Here is a 12,362-nt window from a genome sequence, read left to right as displayed (position 1 = left end):
TATATATATATATATATATATATATGTATATATTTTATTTATTCTGATTATATCTATGTTTACACTTGATAATTTATCTTTCTAAATGGAATTAAAGTATTGTTTCATTACTATTTTAAAACCTTAGTATAAATTATTAGACAGAACGTTTATATATAGCCATTCAATTTATCAGATTTTCAGAGATCTCTGCCTGGGAACTTATATATCTTCAGCAATAAATAATTCTTCAAAAGAAAATACTGACAAATACCCACCCTCTATCAAATACTTGTAGAATGAGAAGAAAAGAAAGTTGCATTTTGCTTTTAGGATTATAGAATATTCATTTCTGTTTAATTTAATACTACTACTGTTCAGTACGTTCATCTTAGTATCCTACAGAAAACTAAAGCAAATATTGCAAATGTTCACTTTTATTCATCTCATTATAACAATTTGGAGAATCTCTAAACTTGGCTCTTTAGCATTCAGATTTCTCAATCAAATGTAATCCTTATTTCTTCACATTGATTTGAATTAGTCATGCATTACCTTGTAGCTCTGAGATTTCAATGATGTGATTGTTTACCTTTAGAATAACCTTGTAGGGTAAGTGTGAGAGGCCGGATTTGGCCAGTGTGAATATAAAACAAGTAGATTATTTTGGCTGGACATGGCCAGTTTAAATGTTAAAGGGTTAAAGTATATCAATCATTGATGGTTAAAAAAGAAAAAATATATATGAAATAATGATGATAAATATACACACGCTCATAAATATGCATATACACATATACATACAGTCCACACACATATGTTCACATTTTCCAAGCTGTAATGGGTTGGGTGAGACCATTGTGGTCAGATATCCTTCCTGATGCAACCCTTGTTTTTAAAGTATGGTACTTTCTTTCTTTGCCCTTTATGTCCACTACCAAGTTGTAGGACATATTGTTTATAATAGATGTAAACAAATGTTACTGCTGATCAAGCTGTCAGTATAATTACACACACACACACACACACACACACTACACGTGTGTGTGGGTACATTTATTTATTTGACAGGCTTTGTACAGTTTCCATGCCTTTCTTGTAATTTTAATTTTTGTCTCAAACTTAATATTGAACAGAAATTCTAACTACTGAAGTGTGGGAAAAAATTTTTTTAATAAGTGTTCTTGGTATCATTATCCCATCTTTTTTATGTGCATACTTGCATAAGTCTTGGATCTGGTTGCTTATGCTCTTCATTTGGAGATGTTTGAGGGTATTTGGCCACTACATTCAATGAATTGAGTAACTGCATGAAACTTCTTCACTGTTACTGTTTTCAATATATGCTGTTCACACAATGTCCTTCGAACACCTGCATTTATGGACACAGCTATGGCTTTCTAGTTAAGTGTACTTCACAACTATGGTTTTTGGTTCGATTCCAGAAGATAATGGTTAGTCCACATTACTTTATAAGGAGTGTAGGGCTGGTTTCCCTGTTTCTCTGGCATATATACTCCTCCATGGATGGGATGCCAGTCTGTTGCAAGATTACTCCTTGTTGCCAGCTGAGTGGACTGGAGCAACATGAAATGAAGTGTTTTGTTCAAGAATACAATGCATTTTACTTGGTCCAGGAATCAAAACCTCAATCTTATAATCATGAGCTGATACCCTAACATTACACCTCCACTCTCAACACCATACCTTGGATAAATGTCTTCTACCATAGCTTCTAGTTTATTAAAACTTTACAGATGAAATATGATACATGAGAACATGAAAAGCCTATCTAAAGGGCTGTTCCTGTTGTTGGATGATTGACTTTCTATTTCCCAGTTTAACAAGACCACCTAATCTTTGGGTATCTTTATCAGATTGACTCTGTTGCAAGCATTTGAAGCAGATCTCTTGTCTGAAGATAACTTTCTCTTTACCTCCTGTTAGTATTGAAAGCTCTGAAAAAGGTGTGCGAGCCTTCCTCTTCCTTTTCTGACTAAGCTATTAGAAAATATCAAGACAAAACTGCTTAGACAAATGAGAGATGCATTCCAGGGCTGTTGTCCGCTACAGTCCACACAACCCTAACAGCTACATGTGAATAATTCACAAATGTCTAGGGACATTGCAACAACATATAAAAATATTCTTTTTTTCTCTAACCTAATAAACACAAAATATTACTAAAATAACTGCACTACCAATTTATGCTGGATTACTGAACATCTCTGTTCAATCCTAAAGAATGAGGATTAACATATAAGCGAAGTTCATCTGGACTGTTTTTCTACTTTTGTCTTCAGTCAAAGAAAAAGAAATAGATACAACTTGCCCTGACTTCCATACCATGCTACATATAGCCAATGTTATAATGTCATAACTGGATTAAATATGGTATGTGAGTTGTTCGTAAACACTGAATTTGTTACCTATGTGCTGTAGATCTGCATTGGTAAGCCTCACCATGGCTACTTAACACTGGTTCAGACACCTAAACATAATTCATTCATTCATATTCAGGTTTAATTAGAAGTCGAAGTTATAAGGCTGCATTGTTAGTTTCTCTCATAATTTACATCCTTGAACTCAAGACTTAAGCTTTAACACATTTGTTAATTTAAGTATGCTTCTACTCCACTCTACTGGAACACTATTCTAAATTCAACACTACATTCATTTAATCTGGACAAGGGTGGGTGAAGGGACATCTGTTTCCACTCTTGGATAAATTTTTTCACACTGAGCTCTGTTTTGTTGACAACCTGCTATAATACGTCTGTATCAGTTTCTACACTTAACTCTATGTTGTGTTGTCAACTTGCTTTAATATCATCTCCAGAAACACCTGAACTTAGATCTAGTAAAACTGTCTGGATACCAAACTAATAACTAATTTCCATGTTGCGTCTGCTGGCACTATTATTAGAACTAGATAATTGTTCAAAATCATAATAAGAACAGCATATTGAATTTTGTGTTATCATCTTGAATCAGTAGACATTTATCAGTATATATATATATATATATTTAATTGGTTTGGTTTCTGAATTTAATCCACTTAGTTGACTATAAAGTATGGAATGTAATTTTATTTTGTTTAAGGTGTGGATGAACATAAAACTTACACATTTAAGATGTTTAAAGAATAACAGCTTTTTTCTTATCTGATATTTTGTTTTATTTTTTGAGTCAGTGTCTCAAAAAATTTGTCTAGTACATTTTTCCTTCTACATGTTATACATATCAATCTAATTGTCTTCTAAGAATTTTTGTAAAACAAAATCTAAAATAATGATCAAATTATTGAGTTTAACATTGAGAACTTATTCATTATATGATAAGCAATGTTTATCATAGTCTCACTTAAAATTTACTGTTTTAAAATTGCCCATATTTTAAATATTAAGCATATCTTGAATAAGTCTTACTGAGTTCAGAATAAATTTGACATGGCGATTCTTTCTTGTTTTGGGATTCACGGTCAAACGGCTGGGTGGAATTGCACAAAAAATTACACAGAGGTGTAGAATGATCCAGTGGTGATGCTGGGCTTTGTATTTTTCATAGTTCTCATGGTTATCGAGATAATCTACTATAATAATACTCTTGTGTTTATGAATGAGAAAGGAAGGGGTGATAGATGAATAAGGAAGGAAGGGGTGATGTCATATTTTTTTCATAGCTCCCATGGTTACCAAGATAATCTACTATGATAATACTCTTGTGTTTATGAATGAAGGAAGGGTGATGTCATACTTAGTAGTGCGATGATGAAAATTGTACGCTGAAAAAATAAATCAAACAGCATTTCAACTCTGTGAATATATGTGTGTGTATGTAGAAGGGAGGGAATGTGAATGTGCGTGTGTGTTTGTGTGCATGTGCGCACACAATGTAAGTGGGATGGTTTATCTTTGTTCGCTTAGTATTTGAGTTTATTTTTTTATTTGGTTAAATCTTGTTTTTTTTTTTTTTGGTCAGTTATTTTTAGCATTTTAACAGAAAAAAGTCATTCTAAAGTTGTTTCTTTAACGTAAGCATGCCCAAACTAGTTGAATGTTTACACAGAATATGTTACATGGAATAATTGTAAATAAGCATTGTCATATGAGTGAAGTTGTTCGTTTCCAGTCATCAATGGAAAATGTATCTAGCCTTTGGAAAATATTATCTTGCTTGGAAACGGGTGAGGGTTGGGGACAAGGAGGACATTCAGCCATAGGAAATCTGTCTCACTTAATTCTGTTTGACCCATGCAAGTGTAAAGAAGTGGACATTAAATGATGATGATGAATTATATATGATTTTGTTCTGTTTCCTTTCAATTGTAGACCGAGCTCATGGAAAAGAATTTTCACGCCAATTTGAAGATGCCTGTAACAAACTGGATGACTATGTTGTGAGTTTACAGAAAGAGATAGACCATAGGACTGCCATGATAACCATGCTTGAGCAGAGTGAACTGTTCTATGAAGACCAGTATCGGGAGGCTAAGATAGTTGCCAATGTATGTTCATGTCTTTGTACAATCTTGAGACTATAAAATTGAATGTTTTTTTCCTCCTTTTGTTTTGCTTTCTTTTAAATACTTAGTAATTTGTGGTTGGACATTAGCTGTAACCTTTTTAATATCTTGTCGACTGGAGCACAGGGAGAACTGAGTGCGTTAGTGTAGTTTATGTTAAGTTTCATTTATTGCAGGCTTGTGGTTTGTGAGAGAATGCAAACAAAAATAGCATTCCAGGAAGAAACAATTCTAAGTAAAAATGATAAGGCACAGACTTGGGTTTTGGTGAATATGAAGCGAACAGATTGTTTAGAATGTATATGTGGTGAATGTTTGTGTGTATCAGCATAGACATTGAAAGGTATTGGAATAAATCTTGAGACAAAAATATGGACTGATTAATAGAGTATTTATTAAGAAGCAGTATCTAGTGATAATTGGATTGTCACCTCTGGATACATGAATTCTTAGAGTTTATAGTTAACTGGCAGATTGTTTAATAAAATGACATTGATGAATTTGACAAATAAAATGATACAAGTGAAAAAATGTATTTGGACATCTGTGTATATAGTTTATTTTTGTACAGATTTTTAAAAACTGAGTTCCTTGACTTGTTGGTTTTGTCACTCGTAGTTTTTATTTTGATTTAGCTTTACAAGAATTATGATAATAATAATAATAATAATATAATAATAATAATCAAACAATCACTTGATTAAAAATACTGCTAACATTTGTTGTTCATTATTAAAAAGTATGAAATATATGTTAACTTTTTTTCTTTTTTTTTTTCTTTCCATTGTCTATTATTTAGAGTGTTTGTATTAATTGACCAGGTGAATAAGAACGTGTATGAAATCTAAAAAGTTAAGAGTGACATGCAGTCATGTTTATCCTGAGTAGTGAGCATAGAGTTGGCAGAGGTTCAATGAACTAGCTATCTTAAACATTGAGATTGTACGGTGGTGGTTAATTGATGATATGTTGATGTAGGATAAATTGTGGAGATGTTGAACTTGATAAGTGGGTTTTGTGACTTGGAAAGGTTGGATTGGGTTAGTTCTGAAGAGAGAATGAGAGTGTGTGTGTTTGTTTTCAGTAAATCTGCCAAGGACAAATGCTGTGAGATTAAGTGCTCTTGAATTATTTCTCTATTGCCTTTATCTGGGAAGAATTAATTTGTTGTTGTTTATTATTTCCAGAGTGGAGGCGCAATGGCCCAGTGGTTAGGGCATCGGACTCGCGGTCATAGAATCGCGGTTTCAATTCCCAGACCGGGCGTTGTGAGTGTTTATTGAGCGAAAACACCTAAAGCTCCACGAGGCTCCGGCAGGGGATGGTAGCGAATCCTGCTGTACTCTTTCACCACAACTTTCTCTCGCTCTTACTTCCTGTTTCTGTTGTACCTGTAATTCAAAGGGTCAGTCTTGTTACACTGTGTCACGCTGAATATCCCCGAGAACTACGTTAAGGGTACACAAGTCTGTGGAGTGCTCAGCCACTTGCATGTTAATTTCACGAGCAGGCTGTTCCATTGATTGGATCAACTGGAGCCCTCGATGTCGTAAGCAAGGGAGTGCCAACAACATTATTTCCAGGAATTTCCATTCATCTAAGTTTTTGTTTTTTTACATGAGAAATTTTAATACAATATTTCATATAATAATAATAATCAAATAGCAAGCAGTAGGTGTATGGTTTGAGTTTTACTGATAGGTTCTTAGTCCTTCTCATAGTGGTATCCCCAGCCATAGCCAAATGGTTAAAACCAATAAAATAGTGTGTGTGTGTGCTTATGTTTATTTTAATCTCTTTGTGTTGGTATTTTGAAATTTACGGTTTCTTAAGATCAAACTCAGTTATTTGTGTATCTATTTTATTCTGGCGAATTAAATATTTTCTCTTACTTTTTTTTACTTAGGCATATAAAAACTTTGGTTCTAGAGTTGCAATTGTGAAAAAGAAACTTGATGAACTGAAGTTGTCATTACCAGATCCAGCTAGTCCTCTGCCTTCACCTACACCTGATGCTCCATCACCTAGTAGTACTCCACCAGCAGACGTAGATACACAGCAAGATAACACAGAGGCAATTGATATGGAACTTTCTGATTCTGACAATGATGAAAATGATGCAACTCGAAATATATTAGGTAACTTAGCTTCAAATCTTTTACTTTTTTATACTTTTGGTAATATTCCTTTTCCTGTTAGCCAACAAGTTATTCTAAAACTCAGAGTAATTTCTATTAAATTCGTATAATTAAGTAGAAAATTAACACATAACTTCTTGACTTTTTGTGGTAAGAGCAACTTATTTTAACATTCTAAAGGTTTATTTTTTAACCATATTCCTTGTTTAACTGAAATCCCATGATATATCTGATATAAATAAGTTTCATTTAATATTCAGTTCATAAATATAATTGGTACTTTGAAAAATAGCAAAGATACTCTATAATAAAAAAAAATATCCTTGTTTGATATAGATAATGATTTGAATTTTTGTTTCATTTTTAGTTGTTGTCAATGAAACTGGTAAGTTATGTTTTTTTTTATATCTTTTTTTTTTTGTTTGTTTTTTTAGCATTTGTTTAAACTTAATCGTTGGCTTATTGTACTAAGAATCTGTTTATATTTTGCTAAATAAAGTCCAACTTCCTCTGGTTAATAAATAAATAAAAAAAAATTTACTTACGTAAAAATTTTATTCACATACACAAATGCACATGTACTTTCACACAAAATACACACTTAAAGATAAACTCCCTTAGTGGCTCTGAATTTCTTAACTACTTTTGGGTTGGGCTTACAATTTGCAAATCTGTTAATTTGTCACTTCATCCAGTTATGGCATGATTCATTTTCTTCTTTTACTAAATGTCAGTCTGGTTCCTTTATTGTGTTCATACAACCTCTCATATACATCTTCTGCATGAAGTTGCTTAAGACTGATATTTGTTTATAATATTTTGTTATTTAATTTGCTTACTTTTTTTTTCACTTCTGATTTTTGTCAACTTAATTGTATATTTTAGATATAGGTTGTGAATTATTTGTCTTTTCAAACTTGTATTATGTTGTTGATAATTTCAAAAACCAATGTACATACTGAAATAATGCTTTTTTTTCTTTAAATAAAGTCTCCCTCCCATTGACAATCTAATTTTTTTGTTGAAATGAATTTTTAAAAAAACCATTCAAGTAATGCTTGTTAGAATTTATCAAATTAAGAAATTATCTTCAGAAAGTTGAAATTACATCTGTAAGCTGTAAACTTTTATTGTATTTCATGTTGTTACTGTTAGAATAGAAGGTGTTAAAAAAAATTGTTTTTTCCCATTGTTTTCTTGTCACTAGAGCTTAGTGAGGTGCAACCAATACACTCGCAAAAGCTGACTCTTTCATAAATTTCATGCTTTAAACAAGCAAATACCTTATGAAAGTTGAAATTTACCTAGTCTTTTCAAATAAGCAAGTAATATCATCTAATATTTTAGTGGTTGGTGATTTTTAAGTAACTAAGTCAGATTTGAGAGTAAACATTATGAAAAATTATTAAAATATAATTCTCTTAAAAACTACCAAATTATCTATATAATAATTGTTTTTACTCAACACTCTTTTCACTACAAAGCCTGTCTGTTTGTCTGTCTCTGTCTCTCTCTCTCTCACTCTCACACACAAATATGTATTTATATCAGCCAGAATATTTTGTTTGCCTGAAACATTTGTGACTATCCAACTCTTACCAGCATGAGAAAAGGAACCTTAAAATGACAGTAGAATGTGTGTTTAATTTCTATCAGAAATATAATCTTGATGTAAGAAAATAAATATCGGGAAATAAAATAAACATGTGTTAACCTATTGTTGAGCGGGGTATGTAGTGACATTATAAATCTAGTTATAATTAATATAGTGTGTGTGTGTGTGTGTGTGTGTGTGTGTGTGTGTGTGTGTGTATGAGAGAGTGAGGTTGCATGTATGTAATTATTCTTAAAACATATCTGTCTAGCTTCATGCTTGTATTATTTTCAATTTACCAGTGTATATTTCAGTTAATTTGTTTCTATTACAAATATTTGAGATTATAATCTCATAAAAGTTGTCTAATCTGGTTGTTAAATTTGTCAAAAAGAATTAGTAAGCCTTCTTGAAAGCACATAGGATTAGTAAAGCTGTATTTATAAAATATGATATCAGATAAGATTGACGGTCTTCAATGGAATTGTGAGGACAGATATTTCAGTATTCCAAGATATTATGATTCAATACTCAGGATATATTACATTTCAAAATTCTGTTCAGTGTAACATACAGCATAACTTTACCTGTGTTAGAAAATAAATATAATTGGCATAAAAATAGAGGATTTCTTAAGTAGAGAATACTTTGGTGAACATCTGGGGAAATATTTAGAATGTGTCATCTTGAAAAATTACTATACTTTGATTTGGATTCATTGTAAGCAATCTGTCCTAAGCTTTGAAAATTAGCTAATTATTTCATTGCATTTGTATTGTTTGTTCAACAAAGGGATTCTGGTAATTGTTTATGATCAAGTATAAGATTTTTGTATCTCATAATTTTCATTGTGAGTTATTAGGTACTAAGTGGGATTATTTTAAGTTTTGTTGCTGTCATCCATTGTCTACCTCTGTTGCTATCCACCACTCTCTTTCTCATCCCCACCTCTACTATTTCACATCAATCACTCTCTTATTCTCCTTGCCCACCAATCTTGGTTCTTCTACCTTCACTCTCTGTTCTGTTCACCTTGTTCAGTCATGTTGCCTTGAGTAAATGAACACTTCACAAAATAGTAAGGCCTCTTCAGTCTTATTGGATACAAGGCAACTTCATCAGTGCTTGTGCGATGATAAATTTGAGTTTAGAGGACCTCTAAGGCTAATCAAAGACATGGTAACCTCTCCAGTGCTGGGGGCCATGAAAAAAATGCCCCCAGTACACTTTGCAAATGGTTGGTGTTAAGACAAAATTGAAATGCACAAGCAAGATGTAGACCCATCCAGGAGAGCATGGAAATAAGATCTCAGATCATCATGACTTATTCAGCTGACACCAGCATGGAAGGTGGGCGTAAAATGATGACAATGACTGTTGTTATTATTATTATTAAAACCCTTTCAGTTTTGTTTAATTTTCCATTAAAATTATAGACGGCTTTGCTGACATAGTTAAAATATACATATAAAGCATATTGTTTCTGATTTAAACATTTCACTCTTGTCAAAAAGATTGTTTGAGTTCTGGTTTGGCCATAGTTCAAGGATAGCTTCAACATGGCAGTTTTAGAACAATTCAGTTACAAAATATTTCTAAATGTTGACTTCAAATATTAAGATAATGTTATTGTAACCAGCCTTTAAGTTTGTCTTGAATACTCAAAGCATGTACATGCATGTGTGCGCGCACATGTGTGTGTGTTTTAATGCATTGTTAGTGAATACGGACTTTTGGTAATATATAGTTTCATTTTAATTTTATATGATATTTATTTTTATTGTAGCCTTTCAAGGTTTCTACTGCTAAACAATGGTAATCTCTATTATGCATACTGGGGATTAAAGATGTGGGTTTTGTCATGAGAATAGCTTTTAAGAAGACTTATAAAGTAATTAAAAAATACTAAGGAAAACAATATATTTAATAAAATTTATCAAAATTCGTTGAAAATTTTTGAGGGACTCTGAAGGGTAATAAGCTCCCACCTCTCTTGTTCATCAGTGTATGTATATATTAAAATTTGCAGTTCCATCCAACTTATACAGATACACATCTAAAAGAATGACTTATAGTTTTAAAAAGAGGCTTTAAAATAAAAATGAAAATTTATCAATTTTTTACAGAAGCTGTGTCAAGTAAGTTTTTAATATATTTCTAAGTTTGATGTGGCAATTAGATTGACTTTATTTTAATTCTATCAGTGGTCATTCAACTACAGTCATTTTCGACATAAAATGTGTCTTATACTTGCAGTATTTTATTTTGAGTTAAAAGGAGATTAATCAACTTTAGATTTAAATGTAAGAATTTACGCATCCCTGCTATGAGATATCTATGGAAATATATATAAAACGTGCAGGTTATTCAAAAGAATAGTACACAAGCTGCTACATCTGTTGCAGGATGTTATTTTGCATTAAAGGTGCAGCACAATTGAGCTAGAAAAATAGTTAGGTATTAAAAATATTAGCCAATATGTCTTGAAGTAATAACTGCATTGGTATAGACATGATGCAAATGATTATTGAGTATTCAATGATAAAGTGGCAGAGAGGGACATGGGAAGAAGTGATGATATAAAAGCTCAGAATGTTGGCCTTCACAACCATGGTGACATTAGATTTTCAGCTAACCATTCATCAGCATTTTATGTTCAGGTTCCATGTTGACAAGAATTAGCCAGTTGGACGGTATACCACAAATCAGAGGATCACTTCTTACTCATCTCTCTCACTTTCGGCATGGTTTCTATGGCTGGATGTCCTTCTTAAGGCCAACCACTTTACAGAGTGTACTGGGTGCTTTTCAAGGCACCAGCACTAATGACATTGACTTGTAACTTGCAAGAGTAAACAACCTTCATGACTGAAATGAAAATAGGTGTCAACATTAGGCAAGGTGATGAGAGAGGATTGAAGTATATTGAGAACAGGATAGACACTTTAAAGTATGGAAGAGAAAGAAAAAAAAGGATTAGGGTTAGTGAGAATAAGAGAATGACAGAATATTAATGGAGATGGGATGAGCTGTGTTGAGAGCATCCAGTATTATCCAACTTTATAAAGGTGAATATGGGCAGAAAGGGAAGAGGAAAGAGTGAAAGAGATGAGGGTGGCAAGGAACCAGAGAAGCTGTGGGATGAGAATCATTGAGGGATTTCGGGTGTGAACCAAAGAGGAGATGAGAGTTCATTGAGGCAGCAGAGAAGCTGTGGAGAAAGCAGACAGGGATGGGGGAGCAAAAGATGAATGCAGAATGGAATGTAATTTAATGTTTCAGAATGTCTGATAACTGAAATCATTGGAGCCTGGTGCAGCCTACTGGCTTGCCAGTCCCCAGTCACACCATCCAACCCATCCAGCATGGAAAACGGACATTAAATTGTAAGAGAAGTATTTGGACAGTTACGAACAGCTTTATTTTGAATTTGTTGACTTGGAGATTTTTGACTCTATCCTTTGCCCTGAAAGTCTGAATTAATGGATTGGGGTGGCATGGAAAAAGCAGTTCAGCTGTGTAAAAGAAGTTTGATGACAAATCACAATTTGCTGTGGAAAAAAATCATGTATAGTTATTGATTTGAAGCATTGCTCTTGTGATAATTCTTTTCTGTGTAAATGTGTGAATGTTATCAACATCATTTAAATACCTATGTTTCCATGCTTGCTTGCATAAATCAGGCAGAATTTTGTTGAGTCTGATTTTCTCCAGCCAGGTGCCCTGCCTGTTGCCAAACCTCATCTGTTTTAATGGAAAATTAGGAGCAAAGGACACCACTTACTTGGTGAATTCAGTAACACATGTACATTCACACACACACATACATGCATGTGCGTATATGTATGTATATACACACACATATATATATGATGGGCTTATTTCAGTTTCCATCTACCAAATCCACTTACTAGGCTCTGGTTGGCTGGTGCTATGGCAGAATACATTTGCCCAAAATGACATACAGTAGAATTTAACCCAGAACAATGGTTCTGGGAAGCAAACTTCTTACTGCATGGCTACGTCTGCCTATGCGACTAAATATCTGAATGATTTGCTATATTTGTCTTCTTTTGTGCTTCAAATATGTGCCTCATATGTGTTTGACATAGGAAAATAAAGTTGC

The 12,362-nt window shown here is 32.9% G+C and overlaps 1 protein-coding gene across 2 annotated transcripts in view; it reads left to right on the top strand.

Moving 5' to 3' along the window:
• The window catches only part of LOC106873238 (regulation of nuclear pre-mRNA domain-containing protein 2), a 143,739-nt gene that overhangs the window by 93,612 nt on the left and 37,765 nt on the right, over positions 1–12,362 (top strand). For both annotated transcript variants that reach the window (XM_014920509.2, XM_014920510.2), the window contains exons 7-9: positions 4,311–4,486; positions 6,411–6,642; positions 7,010–7,027. In XM_014920509.2, the coding sequence (XP_014775995.1) occupies positions 4,311–4,486; positions 6,411–6,642; positions 7,010–7,027 (426 nt within the window). The remainder of the gene's footprint in view (positions 1–4,310; positions 4,487–6,410; positions 6,643–7,009; positions 7,028–12,362) is intronic.

This window comes from Octopus bimaculoides, chromosome 2, assembly GCF_001194135.2.
Source record: "Octopus bimaculoides isolate UCB-OBI-ISO-001 chromosome 2, ASM119413v2, whole genome shotgun sequence".
In the NCBI taxonomy this organism is placed as follows: Eukaryota; Metazoa; Mollusca; class Cephalopoda; order Octopoda; family Octopodidae; genus Octopus; species Octopus bimaculoides.
The sequence above is the reverse complement of the archived record's forward strand: the minus strand, read 5'-3'. Positions and strand labels throughout refer to the sequence as shown.